Source organism: Elephantulus edwardii, unplaced genomic scaffold (assembly GCF_000299155.1).
Source record: "Elephantulus edwardii isolate Elephantulus edwardi_28Jun2011 unplaced genomic scaffold, EleEdw1.0 scaffold00059, whole genome shotgun sequence".
Lineage (NCBI taxonomy): Eukaryota > Metazoa > Chordata > Mammalia > Macroscelidea > Macroscelididae > Elephantulus > Elephantulus edwardii.
The window spans coordinates 8,852,464-8,871,966 of record NW_006399809.1 but is presented as its reverse complement, the minus strand read 5'-3'; the positions used below and the strand labels follow the sequence as shown (position 1 = coordinate 8,871,966).

General features: G+C 41.0%; 1 protein-coding gene across 4 annotated transcripts in view; it reads right to left on the bottom strand.

Moving 5' to 3' along the window:
• Positions 1 to 19,503, bottom strand: part of ELMO1 (engulfment and cell motility 1) — a 683,616-nt gene that overhangs the window by 516,400 nt on the left and 147,713 nt on the right. For 2 of the 4 annotated variants that reach the window (XM_006887590.1, XM_006887591.1), the window contains exons 9-12: positions 17,660 to 17,738; positions 9,430 to 9,480; positions 5,318 to 5,440; positions 3,005 to 3,136 (exon numbers count right to left, since the gene is read on the bottom strand). In XM_006887590.1, the coding sequence (XP_006887652.1) occupies positions 3,005 to 3,136; positions 5,318 to 5,440; positions 9,430 to 9,480; positions 17,660 to 17,738 (385 nt within the window). Of the gene's footprint in view, positions 1 to 3,004; positions 3,137 to 5,317; positions 5,441 to 9,429; positions 9,481 to 10,696; positions 10,742 to 17,655; positions 17,739 to 19,503 lie in introns of all 4 variants that reach the window. The other 2 variants (XM_006887592.1, XM_006887589.1) reach the window with 2 other exon arrangements.

Genomic DNA, 19,503 nt, shown 5'->3' with positions numbered 1-19,503 from the left:
TTAAAAAAAAAAATAGACACTTTCTGGGCATCTCACCCCTAACATATATGCCTTTCATGTGCCAGGGCCTGAATTCCTGAATGGTGTAGTTAATACTCCTAACACAAAGGTTAGAGATTCAAGTCCACCCCGCAGCACTTTGGAGGAAGACACTTTTACTCTCACCCAAGGGGCTACCATGCGTTGGAGGTGACTGGACAACAACTGGTTTAACTGGTTTAGAGACCTCAAAACCTGCACTAATCAAATGTTTCTCCTGCTAACCATCCAATTACTTCTTTCTTCACGTCTCTACATATCTTGTCAGGAAGACAGGATGACACTGTGCATCTGTGATCTGATTGTCCCCAGCGAAAACCACAGTAACATGGGACCAACACCATAAATCTTGATAGTGGTACGTGTGGAGAATGCCAGTGTAGCCTTTGCTACACAGTTCAGAAGCCCCAGAAATGCAGGCAGGGCCCGAAACAGGAAGAGAGAATAGCAGTAGGAGGGGATGTCACACAGGTTCTCAACAAGAACAGGTATCAGGACCACAGCTGAGCTTCTGTGAAAAGTTCCCGAAATCTCTGACAGTGCTGCTTTGACAAGAGGGAAGAGAGAGTGGGTGACTGGGCTATGCTGTGCTCAGCACACAGAAGTAAAATCAGGCACAGATTTTGGGTGAAATATGTGGTGGGTCCTCTCTTCCTTTCCTTCAGCTACATTTCTGTTAAGAGTTTGTTGTCTTTGGACACGCAACCTTCCTGTTAAAAGACAGGCCAATGAGAATGGCACCAAAGCCACCTATGAGCTTTGATTATCAACACAAACCAAGAACAAGACACCTCTCACCTGGTCCATCAGCCAAGAAAAAGTTGCCAAACTACTTAAAAATACTTAATAATTCTTAATACTTAATACAAATTCATTTAAATGGTAAGTCAAAGTCACAACAGAGAATGTGATGATATGAAGCAGATACCATACTACTTCTGTAAAATAAGTTGCAAAATGGAATTAAGGGTTCAATGATTCCTCTTATTAGGAAACTAACTGTAAAAACTATAACTTACTAGATTGTTAGACCTTTTCTTTGTTTTGCTCTAAGTTTAAGAAATGCTATTAGAGGAGGAAAAAGTTTCACTCTGACCCAACGCTGGGTGAAGTTGTTCTTACTCAATGTTTACAGAAAACAATTTAGCAATATCAAAACCCTTAAAAACACATACCATAGAGATTACTGTTCCACAAATCTATTCCAAGAACGTGATTATGGGTGTCTGGAAAAGCTAGGCTTCAAACACATAAATTTGCGAGTTACTGGTAATTTCAGAACATTAACATTCACCAAAGAGGTTTGATTATATAAACTACTGGTGGTGGTGGTGGTGGTGGTGGTATGTGTCATCAAATCAGAACTGACTCACAGCTGACTCTCCAGTGGGTTGTCAGAGGCTGGGAACTGGAGGTACGTGCCCATCTTTCTCCTGTGGAGCAGCTATTGGATTTGAACAGCCTGCAGCTCTGTAGTACTAGGCCACCAGAGCTCCCTAAGAAATCTCAGCAAGTCCAAATTAAAACCAAAAAAACACAACACACCAAAACTTCAATAATGAAAAACAAGACTTTTACTGATATAAAAATGTTTCCAAAGAAAATGCCCCTGTGCACACCCATGTTTATTGCTGCTTTGTTCACAACAGCAAAGAGCTGGAAACAACACAAAGTGTCCATCAACAAATGGACAGAGAAGCTGTGGTATATTCACACAATGGAATATTATGCTGCACTGACAAACAAAGAGCTCATGAAATATTATACAAAATGGGTGACCATGGAGGACATTATGCTGAGTGAAATATCTCAGTCACAAAAAGACAAATACTGTATAATGCTACTGTTATAAAATAGGACTGACAGGAGGGTTAGGAGGGAAACTAAGAAAAGAGGGGATAAATAATGTGCACAGCATTGATACAAATGAGGGAGAGAATTGTATTAAAAGAATGTATGATTAGGTATTATTGGCATGACAAGAGTCCAGGATAAGAGCTGCATAGTAAATTGGTTTGTGGGGGTAGGGGAAATGAAAGAACTTTTTTTCTAAAGAAAAAACAAACTGGGGGGAGGGGCAGGGAGGAAACTGCAACAATGAATGAACAGAAATCCAAGTTCTCTACAATAAAATCTCAATTAAAATTTGCAAAAAGAAAATGCCCCTGGAAGACAAGATTTCAAAATAACACATAAATCACAGTCTCATTTTTGCAAAAACATGTATTAAAAAATTAAATATATCTTTTTCCCTAAGGAGTGGGCAGAATAAATTCTGAAATAATAACCTGGTGATTTCTAATCACTGAGCTGAAATTCTGTTCATGCCAATTATAAGGTATATTTAAACAGAGATCCAATTTTCCACCTGCAGAATCTGTAATTAGACCAAGGTCACTTAGAAATGTCACGGTGATTATGGCAGAAGAAACCGATGACAGGGAGAAATAAAACAACAGGCTGCTTTCAGGGCAAGCTGTGTCCTGATCTGAACACTGAAAACAACAAAAATATCTAATACTCTCGGCCTGACCAGGCTTTCAGGAAAATACAAAGTAGATAAATCTCAATATAATTAAATGTCAACCAGAATTATTCTAATTATGCATGAATGGGATTAGTCCAATCACAAACTTGACCCCCACTGTACACTCAGTTCAACCTTAAACACTGTGTGGTGGAGTTAATAAAGACTGGATACATTCCGGGTTAACTACTCTTGGTTACACTTAATCAGAACTGAATAAACAAACTCGGTATTAGTCACACTTGTGCAAGTTATTCCATTTCATCGAGTCCAGAAGAGATTGTCATGTGATTCTGTTTAAACCAGCTAAACATCTGGCCTGTGTGGAAACTTTTCTGTAAGGAGCAACAGGACCACACTCAGAGGAGACATCAGCTCCGGGACCGAGGTCAGGCCCGAGATGCTGCAAGGAGCCAGTTTATGGACAGTGCTACTTACGATGAAGCCAAGCTTTTTATAATCCCGGGTGTACATGGACTTGCGTTTCTCCATGCTGCCGCTGTTGTTATTGGGTTCAGACTCAGCATCAAAGGCAATTCTTCGGAGTTCAAAGATGATGTCTCTCTGAGCCTGAAGCATTTGGAGGGGGGGGAAAAAGGCAAGGGTGGTTTGCTTTAATTGCGTGTCACTGCATGGCCCATGGATCACTGCATTCAGGCACAAGGAAATCTGCCCATTTAAAAGGCCACCAATCTTCTACATTAAGACTTTGCACCCTTGTCCTGCCACAATCCCTTGCAGTCATTCCTGGCCTTATTCTAGAGTTAACCTCACAGCTAAGTCATGTGGGACACTGTTAGGGAGCTCCCAGCACAACAGCCAGAAATACGATGGAAGCAATGAAGTTAGAGAAGGCCAACATAGAGAAGCTGTGAGAAACGAAGTGAGAGGCCCACAAAGTTCAGGAACAGTATCCAAGTTACAGAAGGATCCGTCACTCCTAGGAGTCACTTCACAGAAACAAACTGGATATAAAAATAGGAGAAAGAATTTCCAAAGAGGGAGGCTGCTGCACAATGAGATTCACACTTCTCCATCTCTGTAAGCAGGAAGAGGAGAGTTTCCTCTCTGGGCTGGCCACGGACAGCCCTGTCAGAAACATATGGCCTCTCTAAGCTTCCTCCTCGTTTCTAACCTCGTGGCCTCCCACCAAGGACGAAATGCTGCAGTGGTTACACGTGCCCTTCGTATCTGCACTGGATCAGGCCCTCACGTGCCAAAAATGAGTGCTTTCTTTTCCAAAGCTGCAGCACTATGGAAGTTGAAAATGTGCTACAACAGGACGCCCAGCTGTTTCTTTTCACTCCACCCTCACACTGGAACGTTCCCAGAAGTCTTGTGAGCAGAAGGTACAGCCATTCATGCATCATAGACAGAGTCCTAGCAGAGAATTGCAGCAAATAGTGAAGGGAATAAAATGTAAGCCCCAGAATCACCTGGGACCCCATGCTAGCTAGTGATGGAGGGAGGATGGAAACTCCTTCTTCAGCCTGCAGAGTCAACAGGACATCAAGCTACCACAGAGCTCCAATTGTTTGGGAATGTGACTTCAAAGCCATTATCATTTAGTGTTGAGACCCAGGGACTAAGTCTGCTGTCATGTAGCATCAAGCTTTCTTATCAGAAAAGGAAGCATATGCATGTGTTCGGAGCCAAATCAAAGAGTTATTTTCTTTCTTTTTCCTTTATCCTGTTCTTATTGCTGCTGCTAATTGCCACTGAGCCAGTGGGCCAATCATGTTGAGCCCTGGCACTCCACAGCAGAGCACCGTCCAGACCTGTTCTGTACCCATGACTGGCTATACTCACTTTGTCCTAGATATGATTTTCTGAAGTAAATTGCTAGGTCTTTCCTCCTAGTCCATCTTAGTTTAGAAACTCTGCCAAAGTTGTTTCAGCATCAAAGCAACACCTCCAGTGACAGACAGGTAGCTGGTGACAACGTGTGAAATGCTTTGGCTGGGAGTCAAGCCAGAGTCTCCCACATACAAGGAGGAGTGATAGGGAATGGCAAAGGACACACTGACAAAGGAGATTAATCAGAACTGGCTTTGACAAGCACTGTGGCAATTGGACAATTAAAACAGACTTTCAAGGGGGGGTAAAAAAGAAGAATGAACTGGGAAGGAGGGTAGAGAAAATAGTGCAATAATGAATGAATGAAAACCCCAAATGTCTGTAAATGTTCATTAAAATTAATAAAATTTAATAATAAAAACAGAATTCTACAATTAAAAAAAAAGAAATGAAGATGGTGAGATTACTACTTTGTATATGTTGTCAGGAGGGATCAGTCCCTGCAGAAAGACATTCTGCTGGGTAAAGGTGAGCTGGTGAAAGAGGAGGCTCTCCCCTGTGGATTGACATGATAGCTCCAACAATGGGCTCAAAACCCCCCAATGGTTATGCATATGACAAATCATGGAACAGCTTTTTGTTCTGTTGTGCATAGGATCCTGGGAGTCAGAACTGACTGACAGAGCTTAATCACCAAAACTGTTGTTGAAAGATTAAATAAAAAGAAATAGAAACTAAAAAAAGAAAAGAAAAAAAAGGTGTTCTATCAACTACCACTACCCACTCCTGAACCTGATTCTAAATTCACCAAAATTTTGTCTCCAAGATTTTATGTATCTCAGTTATTATCATCCAATATCTCTTGTTTTCACGGTAGTCAAAGCAGGGGGACCCTTTTAGTGGCATTTTCTCTGAGATTCTTGGCTGCCGGCGTTGGTGGCCACCAGTGCTCACCTGATCCTGGGGGTCCATCTTGGTCATCATTCTGTCTTCGAGCAGGTTGAAGGTGAGGACCTGCAGCACATACAGTTGGTGTGCCATCTCGTTGTTGATGGCTCGCTGGGCTCGGATAACATGCTGGCAAGACAGTTCACATACAAAATTAATACAAGAAAAATTGAACAACAAAAGCTAACCTCCATTATGATGGCAAGTAGAATCTCTGAAGTTTTCATGTGGAGCACAGGGCATGTGGCACCATCTCCAGAAGAAAGTTGGGGATGCAGGAGATCTGAGGGTTTACTTGCCTACTTAAGAACCCAGTGTTGTTGTTTTTGATTGCCTTCAAGTCAAGCATGACTCATATAGTGACCCTATGAACAAAAGGCCTGAAGCCCCTTCACAGCTATCAACATTTATCAAAGTTCATAGAGTTTCTGGAGGAAAGTTGTTTAGGAAGTGCATGTCACTCCTGCTCTTATTCAATAAGAATCCAATAAGGTTCCTAATTTTTGAAGGCACAACTCAAGAGAAGACCTACTGTGTGCAGGAGATGGTGGGAAAGGCATTGGAAATACAGCGAGATTTCAGCCATATAAATCAAGAGGAAAGTGTACCTGTAATGGGGCATCTTGTGATGAGAACTGTGAGTTTCTAGGACAGAAGCTTTTCTTACATGTGGTAGTGGAAAAGTGTGGAAGGCTCTTTGTGATTTTTGTCATCATGTTACCCTAAAACTGTTCTTGGCAGGTGATCTGACTTCTAAAAAGTGAAAAGTTTTAAAAACAACATACAAAAGCAGCATATATATCAAGTGTACAGTTAGCTCCTTGTAGAAACTATGCAGGGACCACAGCCCTTTGAAAACTGTGAGCAAATAAATATCCATTACTTTATTAATCTGTGAATGAAAAAGAAAATGCCCCTTACCCATAGACAGAGAACTGAAAATGGAACAAATAGAAAAGGAATCACAGCTAGACTGGCCTCTTGAGCTCCTACTCCCAGATTTGTTTGCTCTTCTGATCCTCTTGAAAGAGAAAGGGAGGCTAGGATGCCTGGACATGTTATCAGGATGGACTACGCTTTCAAGAAGGACATCATGCTAGGAAAAGCAGACGCTTAGCAAAGGAGAGAAAGACCCTCCAAGAGACAGACAGTGACCAGGACAATGGCCTGAAGTATGGTGGAAATGGTGAAGATGGTATAACGTCTGGCAGGATCTAACAAAAGTCAGTGAATTATAACTAATTGGCAAATTGAACCAATTAAGTATTTGCATTTAATAGTACCTTTTTTTGGAAGTGGCCACTCAAATCTCCAACCAAAACTACTGTTGTTGATTCCCAGAGGCCAAAATATAACTGGCTGGAGGATTTCCAGGGCTGTGGTCTTCACCTAAGCAGACTGCCTCAACTTTCTCTCATGGAACAGCTGGTGGGTTCCAAATACAGGCCTCTTAGTTAACTAAGTTATTTAATTATTGCTCCATTCAATGTGGTAAAACAACCATCTGAGGCAGTTGTTCTGAATGTGCTAGACGCAAGAGCATGTTTCAGTCTTTTTCCTTGGAGTCCTGCTTTGCTATTTTGTAGGTTAATGTGAACTGATTCAAAGGAACAATTCAATGAAAGTCAGAAGAATGAGGGAGTGAGAGATTTCATAACACAAAGTGCCTGAACCAAAATGACGGGGGAGCATGAAGTATAGGTAGAAAGCATGCTGGGGGTAAGCAGGAAAAGCAAACTAGGAAGTAGTATTACCCTTCTGACTTCAGAACACAGTGGGAACTGGTGGTATGCGTTTAATGTACAAAGTAAAATGGTATCTATTAAACAGCCTTCAAATATCTACAATTCAAGTTTTCACTAGAGTAACAATCACAAACTGCCAAGGTGTTAAATTTTCAAAAATATTCCACTGACTAAGCCAAGGTGGCTTACACTCACTTATCTCTCTGACCATAACAGCACCCCAAACAGTATAAGAGACATGGGATGCACCCCCGTTTGCTGTTTCTGAGCCTTCATCTCCTCACGCACCCCTCCTTTCACAAACACCTTCACTGAACTCCATTTTGATATTGTGGCTTATACATCTATTGGGAGTCAAATAAACATATTCTAAGTCCTTCTCTGCTTCCTCAAAGACAAGAAATGAACCTAAAAATGTGTTAGGCTGCTCAATATTTCCAATTCTAGTTCCAAATTAACAATATTAATTAAAAAAAGTATGCCATCCCACAGGACCTGGGATAGTTTATCCAACAATGAAAACTACACTCAAATGTTTCCCTTTATCTTTCACAATTAGGAAACTTAAGAATCAAATGTGATGACAATTTGCTGTCATTGCTCTTGGGTTCTGTAACAGTTCTTTCTTTGTTGTCATGGGCTTTAACTTTCAATGGTCTGATAATGAGGGGGGCGGGAGAGAGAGAGAGAGAGAGAGAGAGAGAGATTGAGTATAAGCTCTTCCATGAAATGGCACAAGCAGAAATTCTTTTATTTTAAAATGAAACAAACCATATTCAGTTTTTTCAGCCCCTCATTAAAAGTCAAGTAGCAGGTAAGGTTTTGAGAAATGTAGTAATTTTGGGGTTTTTTCCCTAAATTTTTTTTTCCTTCTCATTAAACTTGTTTCAATGGGTCTCAAAATTCTTTGACAAATTTTTGGTCAAGTTGTTTCCATTTAAAATTTCCTAAACATTTTTAAGGCACACAAGAAAATATTTTAGGACTTCCTTTCTGCCTAGGCTTTGGGTCATTGCTATTTTCATGTATGAGCAAGTCTCAGTTAGGCATTTACTGCCTTTCTAACCAACCAAACTAATGCATTTCCACCAAGTAGACATCAGCTCACGGCTGAGCCTACACTGGGCTTCTGAGGTTGTAAACTGCAAGGGAAGAGACTGTCCATCTTCCCCCTGTGGAGTCGCTGGTGGATTTGAACCGAGAGAGAGGTGCAACCATTGGATTAGGAGCACAACTCCCTGGTGGACTTCAGCCCCAGGGCTCCTTTGCAACAGCACCCAGGAAAATTATGACCAAAATTTCAAAAAACCATCTGTGACATATGTTTCCAGCTTGCCCCTTCATTACTGACAGTAAAAGCTCAGAATGCTAAGTGTTTTTCAGGTCAGGAAACCCTTAATTCCTTATTAAAGTCAGTTGTCATCAAGTTGATCTTGACTCACCATGACCCCAGGTGAACAGAGCAGAACTGCTTTTGGAGGGTTTTCAAGGAAGCAGGTCACTAGGCCTGTCTTCCAAGGCTCTTCTGGGTGGGTTGAAGCCACCAACCTTTCAGCTACTCATCAAGTGCTTAGCCATTTATCCCTAGATCAGGCTTAAAACACTTAACTGCATCCATGCTAGTGTAATAAACCCATCCCCCTGAGAGATGGCAACTCAACTGACCAGAACATTCTTCTTTCCTTTTCCTCTTGGGTAGCACCCCACCACTGGAGGGTCAGCTATGGGTTGTTTCTGACTCAGCAGAACACACAACAATAACTCAAGCAGTTCCAGAGATTTTTCCCTGTTGCAGAATGTTGGAGAGGAAGGGAGTGTCTGGTCAGGGCAGATCACCCAAGCTCCAGATTAAGTATAAGCCCCCAACGGCCTTTAATACAGGGTAGAGAAAGCTCCCCTGTGATTGACTGTACCAGCTTGAGAAAGCTTGCCACCTGAGAAGATGACTGCCACTTCTGTTGAGCACGGAGTAGCCTGCATGAGGCTGAGCTTCTTCTGACCAACCCATAAGTCCCACATCTGTAAGCCCACCCTATCCTGTTCTTCTGTGTATACAAGTGCTGTGATTATCCCAATAAAACTGAGCTGGATTGACTCTCTGATCCTCTCCTGGAGTGGTGTATCTCCATCATGCTTACTTCCGTCAGAGTGTCACTGTTAAGTTGCTGGCAAACTGACAGCAACATTTCCCCATTCATCCTATAATGCAGTCCTTTTTGGGAAAGCCTGACTTGTTCCAACACTTACTCTTGCCTTTCTAGTTACTACTTCTTGCTACAGAACAAACAAATGAATGTCAAAATAGGAGAAAATACATACACAGGGCCCTTCCACCCCAAAGGGGTCACAGCACACACTGCTAACAGTACTCACTGTTAAAATGATGGAGCGCAGTTGCTTCTGAGCCAAAATATTTGCCATCTCCTGTTGAAGAAAAACACCCACACAAAGGCTTATGTTAGAAAACACATTTCAATGAGATCAAGCGTGACTCTCTCTAGGGGGTGCTTCACAACTGTATATCAGCAGTATTTCTGAGTAAATAATTCAATTAAGTATTGTATTCAAATTAGTTTTGGTATCACAGATTACAGAGCCATATCTAAAAGCAAAGGAAGGAAATCTGGCCCCTGTACACTTGTAGAATTTCTTAATTTCAGGAAAAAAAGAAAAAAGAGTGAGTGCTGCATAAAAATCCAACACTCCAAAAGAAAGTAATGGTTCCCCATCGTTGTTATTGTGTACTGTCAACCAGAATGGACTCACAGCTGACCCTCCAGTGGGTTTTCAGAGACAGTTAATATTCAGAGGAGAGTGTCCACCCTTCTCCCATGGAGCAGGTGGTGGACTTGAACTGCATGCCTTTGGGATTGCAGCTCTACTTCTTACCAGTACGCCACCAGAGCTCCCTGGTTCTCTATTAGAATTGCTTATCAGCTTTTATTTGATTACCCAGCCAGAGAAAGATTTTACTGCACAACACCTGCTCACACTAATGTGATTACAGTGTTAGACGACCAATGCTTTAGAGCTGTCCATCTTTGAAAAGCCATTCTGTCTTTATCTGTACACAACCAAAGAGGCAGCAGTGCATACGCCAGCATTTGAAAATTGTCTGTGCCCGTGAGTGGAGTGGAATTTCAGAAAAGCACAACCATTTGGGCAGGTGTTAATTTACCTACCGGCAGAATTCATTTCTGCAAACTGCATTCATGCTGTGACCTAGCTGGCACAGGGTAACTGAGATGAGCTCCACAAATAAAATTACTCACTGACCCCTGCCTTCTCAGTACTGACAGACAGAGGGTTCAAGAGTTAAACATAATTTGGGTGCAAATGTTAAAATGTAAAAATACTGCTCATATTCAGGAAGGCATTTGACTATTGTCTTTTTTTTTGGGGGGGGAGGATAGGGGACACTGGTTTTGCTACTTCTATTGAGAAGAGAATTAAGCTATGATTAAAAATCGCAACTAGGAACTCTAGCAAGGTGAAAATAAGCTTGCAGAAAGCAAGGAGAACCAAGAATATGGAGAGGAACTACAGGAACACAGGCAGGGTGGAAGGGCAGAGAGGAGGGATGCAGCTGGGGAGTGGACGGGCCCACTAGACCCCCACGCAGAAAACACGGTCCACTTACAGTCAGAGGGCAATCAAGGATGTCAACATTGCTCTCTACATCAACCTAATGGTGTCCCCACCGCCACAGAAAGGAAAGGCAAGCAGGAGAGAAGAAGGTGGAAATTCAGAGGGCGCTGTGAGAGGTGGACGACTTTATTTCTGTCCCCTGCTGACCCACTCCTTTGAAGAAAAGAATGCATAAATACAGCAAGGGGGCTCCTGACAGCCTACATGGCATTTAAGTCCAAATGCAAGGAGAAAGTAAGGGAAATGGCTCAGTCAGACATCAATTAAATGGTTAGCCTGAGGAACTTGTCCTTCCTTCCACAAACGCATGGTGTTGGTGTGGTTTGTGTTTTTTTTTTTCGTTTTTTTTTTTCTTATCAAAATAGGAAAGGGCTTTCTTCTTCCCCATTGAGCAGATGGCAAAGTCAAGTCCCAAAGGTTCTGGTAGGGTTTTCCCCCCTATTTGTTATTTTTTAAAACAAAACTGCTACCTAACTGACACAAACAAAACATTTCTTAAAAAGACAGAGGAAATATATTCTTTTGTGGGTCTATGACATCCATCCTATCAATCTATGAGATTTCAAAATAAGTGAGACTATATTTCCAGTGTCTCTGAGGACACTTGAATTTGTAATATTTTTCTTCTGCTAAGGACTGTGAGGTCCTCAAGGATGAGGACTGTCCTTTTTGCCTTTCTATTTTAACCCCTAAGTGCAGTGTCTGGCATAGAGCAGACAATAAATGTTTCATCAAGGAATGAATGTATATTTCATATTACGATTCCAAAGAGCCGGAGTGTGATCAAAGAGAAGATAGAAGCTCATAGATTCCTTGGTCCACCACCAAGGAATTGCTTCAATAAGCCTTAGAAACATATGCAATGTCCTACAGCTTTAACATTCCTAAAAATAAAATCAAGCATAAAATCCTCATTGCCATCCAGTGGGTTGAGGCTCACAGCTCGTCTGCCATTGGGTCTCCTGAAGCTGTAAATCCCAAGGAAGGAGGCTGGGTATGTTTCTCCAATGTAGGCACTGGTAGATTTGAACTTCAAGAGAAGTCCAGCCTTTAGGTCTGCAGCACAGCACTGTAAGCGTCCACGCCAGCAGGGCTCAGTGTACAGAGATACAGATATATTGAAATAGAATAATGTCCACAAAATACTTCATTTGAAAAGTAATTTTTTTATTCACAGGATATATAGTACGTGTACATTTGGTGAGCAGTAATACTCATAGGCTAGCATATGCATAGAGCAAGAAATGAAGTAGTGACCACAGTCACTCACTCTGGATGGTTGGAGTTTTTAAGGCACCCTCCTTTTGGATATATGTTTTCTGATTTTTTCCATGTCTCAAAACTATAAATGGTTGTTGAAAAAATATTTTTAAAAATACTTATCGGAACTATACAAATATTCAGAAGTGATCTCACTAAAACATATGCCAATAAAAGAGCCAATGAAAACCGTAAAGTTCACAGGCGAATATTGTAAGGACGACTATAGAGCCTGAAAAATGCATGTAGTGTAGAATGTCACGAAATTGGACACACAGAAAATGTTGAGTTGGTATATATCCATTGGGTATATCCTCAAAAACAATGACAACAAAATAAACAAGAATACTGATAGAGTGCTGGAAGATGAGGCTCTGAGGTATTCAGAACGCACAGGGGGCACAGCAATGAATTTGAGCATACAGATTGCAAAGCTGATGTAGGACCAGGGAACAGTTTGTTCTGTCGTCTTTGAGGGTCAAAGCTAACTTGAAGGCAATCACAACACTAAGAATTACTGGAAATGAACTGAGAAAGGACCTTTAAACACACTGCCTGGTTCCATACTACCTTCATAATAACTGGTGCGCCCAAGTTCACTGCTGTGTCCCCCAGGCATTCTGAGTCCTTCCAGCTCTAGAAGCCTCATCTTTTCTAATTGTATTTCTATTGTAACAACAGGGAACTCTGGGGATCTAGTGGTAAGAAGCCATGCTTCTGTGACAATATTCTCTTGTGAACGTGAAGGTTTTTATTGGCTCACTTTCAGATATAAACTTGTAGGTTATATTTGAACCTAACTGCAATAAAACAATGAAGAAGTTAGAGGTCTTTTAGGCTTTAGGGAACTTATTATGCCTGTAAAATACAAAAGAATTCTGTGGGTGGTGCTACTGTGGAGTTCAAGGGAATGTTTTGAAGGTAGGAATATTCCAGCTCTGACTCTCTTCAAATCCTACTCCCTTTTGAGTTTCAACTTCATGTCATAAAATACTGTAATTGAATAAAATGGGAAAATGTTACATGTGCCTGACACATGATAGAACTTGAAAATATTGGTAAATTTTCTTATTCATAAAGAAATGATTTATTACTTTTCAGAACATATAGTGGTAAAAATGTCAATGTCAAACATGGCTAACAGCTTTTTTTAATAATCTCAGTCTGAAGTCCAGACTGAAGTATGTTCTTTCAGCAGTTCACAGACTCTCTAGTTATTCAGATGACATCACCAATTAACTTGAGGGTTGTTTTTGTTCTTAAGTACCATGGAGTCGTAGATGACTCATAACTTTCTTCCTTTCTGCAGGTTCATTTGGCTTTCGGAGGCAAGCTATTTTGGAAGTGGATGCCACTCCTGCTTCAAAGCTTGTTTTAATTTGGGAGCTCCACCAAACACTGTCCACCATGGGTAACCATTATCACATTTGACACATCAGTGTCACAGTGTTTGGCTTCACAGCAACCACGAATTACCTCTATCCAGCAAGTGGACACACCAAGGCTATATGACCTAGAAGAATGTTTGACCAAAAAGAATTAAAAACAGGCCAGAGGGCCATGGATTAAAGTCACCCATCTTTCTCGATGGCACTTAACAACAACAATAGCATAGCAAGAGATCAGATGGCCTAGTGGGCAGAAGTGATCCTACCAAGCCAAAGGTGTGTGAACTTGAGGGTAGCATAAAAATTAAGAATCTGACTACTAGGCTGATGACTAAAGGCTGGTGGTTCCAATCCACCTAGAGGTTCCTTGGAGAAAAGGCCTTACAATCTTTAGAAATAACACAGCCATTGAAAGCCCTGTGTTCTATTCTACAATACAGGGGGCCCTCATAGTATATAGTCAACTCAGTAACAGCTGGTTTACTGTGGGAATTAGTCACCTTCCAAAAATAATATCCAACCTTTTTATTTTTTTAAATCCCTTTTGGGAGCTAACTCTTGTTGGTTTTTAAAGAAAATTTAAAAGGCAAAATTTTGTTTCCTGTTGAGACTATGTTGTTGCTGTTATGTGCCATTGAGTCGTTTACAACTCACAGCAACCCTATGAACAACTTCCATGAACCCTGCTCTATCCTGTGCCAACTTTACCGTCTCTGACACACCTATCCTCTTTATCCCAGTCACCGTATCAATCCATCTCATCAATGGTCTCCCTCTCTTTTTCTATCTCTCTGCCCTTCCAAGCATGATGTCTCCCTCCAGAGACTCCTTGCAATAGGCCCAAAATATGTTAGACGAAGCCTCAGAATCCTTGCCTCCAAGGAGCAGCCTGGCTTCACCCTCTCTAGAATGAACCTATTTGCTCTCCTGGTGGTATGTATATGGTATATTCAACACTCTTCTCTAGCACCACAGCTCAAAGGCATCAATTCTTCTTCTATCATCCCTAGTCATTGTCCAGCTCTGATGCATAGCATACCCAGTGAAATATATACCAATTCAACTGTTTTGAAATGTATAAGATAGTGATATCTATTACATCCTTTAATCTATACAACCACTGGCATGCTCCTATTCTGAGTTTCGCCTCCCTTGTTAAGATAAATTCACTACCCCCTAAGGTCCATTTCTACTCTCTGGGTTCCTGACATCAATTTGACCCCATATATGATTCTTAAAAGAGTATAATGTTTCATTTAATCCTCTTTTTCACTAGTTAAGCAAAAACTTGGTTTTAAGATTACTTCAAGGGCACTTTTTAAGGATTCAAGATTCTCTCAAGGGAGTTGTTTCAGGAATTCAGCTACCCTCTATGACTCTAGACAATCCAGAGTTGCTTAGGAATTTATATTGTTACTTATTTTTTCCTTTTGATCAGGATGCTTCTACAGAGTCTTTAATTTAAAGGCACAATAATGGTAGTCAAGCAACATCCAGTTCTTCCAGCTTCATGGCAAAGGAGGTAGTGGTTCATGGAGACAATTAGCCACTCATCTCATATCCCCCCCTCTCCCTCACTGTTCCCTCCCACTCTTCCAGATAAATACAGACCAGTCACTGTCTGCTTGCTTTTTTTTTTTTTAGACTAGTCAGAGTTACTCCCTTTTCTCTCCCTCCCACCTCTGTTAAGCACTTTTGGCTTCCTGTTAACTTTGGTCTCTACATATTTACCTTTTCTTATCCTTTGATATGAGATGATACAATATTTGTCCTTCCATGGATTATTTCATTCATCATAACGTCTTCAAGCTCTACCCATACTCAAATATGTAATCAAGACTCTTTTTCTCCTACTGACTAAGTAGTATGTAATTCATTACATGTATGTATAACAACTGTTCATTCATCTGCTGATGAATATTTAGGTGTTATAAACAGTGCATCAGTGAACATAGGTGTCCAGGTTTTTTTAGTCTTTCCGTTTTCAAGTCATTAAGGTATAAATTTAGGAGTAGTTAGTTTAGTTTTATGGCAGTTTAATTTTCATTTTCTGAAGAACCACTGCACTTTTTTCCCAAATGAACGCCATTTGCATTCCCATCAGCAATGGGTAAGGGTTCTGATAATGTTTTTTATTTTGGTTTTTATATCATTATCCATTCCACTGGATGGAGTAAGAATAATAAGGGTTCTGATTTCCACACAACATCACTAATATTGGTTGTTTTTATTGATGATGATAGTTTTCTTTTTTGTTTTGATTTTTATCATATCTATCCTACCAAGTGGAGAGATTGTACTTCACTGTGGCTTTGACTTGCAGCTCTCTGATGGCTAATGATGCATAGGATCTTTCTATGTATTTGCAGAATTTCTTAACTCACTTGAAAAATTAGAAACATTTGTTTTGCCTTGAAAAACAACATTCTTAGCATCTCTTTATATAGAGACCAAGTTCATTTTCCATGGGGAAGCAAGTAATATAGCTATTTATTTCAAAGACTGAAATTAACTTCATATATTATTTTGTAGATTTTTTTTTTGCTGGACTTTTGGGTCAATCTCTCTAATGGTTTAATGATAATAAGACGACTCTTCAATGGCTTACTATTTTTATAACAAAATATGACCAAACTATGTATGTCAGTCTCACCTGGCGTTTAAGAAAAACTTGATTTACAGAATGCAAGGTGACTGTTCTATCAGTATTCCAGGATATTTCCACTGTTATCAGTGTCCTAGAGTCAGCACAGATCAGCACCTGGTTCCCTACTGTTCCATGGTCATTTAATCCCAATTGCCAGCAGACTAACGACAATCTTTAAGAGCACAGTGTATGCATTTTATTCATTTCTCCATCCAGGGGCCCAACTGAAATCACAGGTCTGAGAACAGAAAGGAATTTTCACTTTCCCTAATCCAACTTCTTGCACAGATGGGGGAAAGGCTGCCATGCGTGCAGAACCAGGACACAAGTCTCCTCTCTGTCCCCAACTGTACACTCAGATACCACATGCCTGGCTTGGCTGGAGCCAGTGGGAGAAGCAGCTCCTCTAATGCCCCTGTCTGCTGGGTATGCAAAGTAAGAGCTGCCCAGAAGTGTGCTGGGCCGTTTAACTGTCTTAAATTCAAATATCAAAGAAGACCCACATGTGAGACCACCGAAGATCTGCACAGGCCCCCTTTAAAGGCCCACTTGCTAGGGTTCTAGCACAGGTCTGAGGATGACAGGCATCTCTTGGATTCCCCACCCCCACCCACCCAACAAACCTTAGGGGACCCAAAAGTGGCTCTATTCCTTGTCTAATTAGAGACCCAAATCCTTAAGGATGAGCAACAACTCTAACAGAAAACAAATTATAAATACCTCATATCTAGTCACCGAGATTTAAAGTCCCCAACAACCAGAAATTAAAATAATAAGGTTTTCGACACCATGTTCAGAAGGGCACTAACTTTCTAAATTCACCTACAACAATTTGTGAGGAGCTGTCATACATCTCACCACCCTACTTTCTGATGGTTGAAAGATATATTTCCTCCATTTTTAAATCTGTAACCAGAATATACTTTATATTGTAATGTTATAGGTAAAATTTTAGGGAGGAGTCAAGACGCTATAAAGTTACACTTCTTCCACAATCCCCTCATCAATGGTCCTTCAGCTAAGTGAAGAAGAAAAAGGGATCTGAGGTGAAAAAGACTGACAGTATAGCTAAGGTAACTATTAATATTTACTCAGCGAGGGGACTCCTTCCTCCACTCGATAAAGAAGAAGGTAAATGAACTACTCATTTCTCCCAACCACATCCACACCCAGACAGAGAAGTATCATCAAGCGAAGCACTACCTCAATCACATGGACAATTACCTCAGGAGCAGTGACTTCTCTATTTTTCCCTTCAGCTTTTATTCCCAGGTTTCAGCTTCTCACTTAAGCAAATAGGCACACCACTGCCTTCCCCCACCTCCAGGGAGGATCCAACAACATGAGGGAAAATTATGAGGGTTTTTAACTGGGCCTTCACCGCACCCACCTGATTTTCATCAATTTTATTATGTTTTGTATTTCTAGGTTCAGTTTCACTCATGGAGTGGTTCTATAACTAGAACAGAAGATGAGCACTGGCCCACCTCTATCCGTTCGTGTAGGATTTGTTAGGCCATTGCACGTGGCCAGTCAACCGAAGGGCAGAGCTGCCTTGAGCCCCTACCTGGGAGTACCAGAGAAGCTCAAGTAGTTCCCTGTATGGAAATGAGGGCTATCTCTACACCAAATGAAAGAAGACCAGAGAAATGCAACTTACCTGCCTCCTCTCATCTGGGGCCTTGAGGAAAAGTGCATTTATCACTGCAATGGTGTATGTCTGGATTTCTTGATCTGTCCTATAACAACACAGAATAATACAGTCAGAAGAGGAAATTCCTGATTCAAACCATGATAAAGTTCATAACCACCTTTCTTCACCTCCCCAAATGAGGTGAGTGATAGGCAATATCTTCAACAATGCAGCTGGCACTGAGAAAGTTATTTCAACGATAATTAGTCTGTAAACACAGTGGAGCTATTACTAGCTGGGCAACTTTGGAAAACTCCCAGCAAGTAGAGGCAGCCAGCTGGCTCCTTCTCTCTTCTTATTTGTTAGAATTAATAGCATAAACTCAGGATATCCTGTCTATGTTTAGTTTAGGGAGAAGAGAGGAGATGAGAGAAGGGAGAGGGGAGAAGTGAGAGGGGAGACGGGGGAGAGTGAGAGTTATTGATTTTCTGTTTGATGAAGTATATTAAGAAGTTCTTTCTTTTCTTGATGTTGAGCCTCAATCCATATTAAAGGCTGCAGTCCTTGACCTTCTACAGCATGCGCTTCAGGTCCTCCTCAGTTTTAGTAAGCAGGGTTGTGGCATCTGCATACACAGACTGTTGATGAGTCTTCCTTCAATCCTGATGCCACATTTCTCCTCATAGAGCCCAGCTTCTCAGATGATCTGTTCTGCATATAAACTAAAAAGGCATGGAAATAGGACAGATTCCCTTGAGTACATCCTTCCCAATTTGGAACCATGCAGTGTTTCCTTGCTCTGTTCTGATGACTGCCTCCTGGTCCAAGTATAGGTTTCCCTTAAGCACAATCAAGTGTTCTAGGATTCCCATTCTTCTCAGAGTTAGTCACAATTTGTTGTGATCCACACAGTCAAATGCTTTTGCATAGTCAGTGAAACACAGATAGTCATTCCTCTGTTACTCCCTGCTTTTAGCCAAGATCCATCAAACATTAACTCTATAGTACCACGGCCTCTTCTAAATCCAGCCTGTACATCTGGCAGTTCTCTGTCTCTGCTAGTCATTTTTGGATAATTTTCAGCCAAATCTTGCTTGCATGTGATAGTAATGATATTGTTTGATAATTTCTACACTCTGTAGGGTCACCTTTCTTTGGAATGGGAATAAATATGGATCTTTTTCAGTCAGTTGGCCAGGTGATTGTCCTCCAGAATTCTTGGAACAACTTGGTAAGCGTGTCCAGGGCCGTGTCTGTTTCTTAAAATATGTCAATTGGTATGCCATGAATTTCTGGGTCCTTGTTTTTTGCCAGTTTCTTCAGAGTAGCTTGATCTTTTTCCTTCATCACCACAGGCTCTTGTTTCCTTCTTTCATTAAATTCTTCTGTGTGAGTTAATTTCTTTTGGTACAGTGACTCTGTAGACTCCTTCCACCTTCTTTTAATGCTTCCTGGATAATTTATTATTCTGCCCAAAACATCCTTAAGTATTGAAACTTGAGGCTTAAATTTGTTCTCCAGTTCAAATTGATTGGTAGCACCATGAAAGACATTAAAGAGATTGAGACTTTTAACAGCTTCAGTCTGCTTGGCTCCGCAATCAACACTGCCAGAAAATTAAGACTAATTGCATTGGAAAACTCTGCTGTCAGGGACCCCTCCAGAGTACCGAAGAGTAACAATGTCAGTCTGGAGACTAAGGTGTGCCTGATCCAGACCATGGTCTTTGCAATTACTTGCTATGCTTCAGAAAGCTGGGCAATTACTAGGGATGATAGAAGAATTGTTGTCTTTGAGCTGTGGTGCTGGAGAAGAGTATTGAATATACAATGGACTGCTAGGAAAACAAACAGGTTCATCCTAGAGAGGGT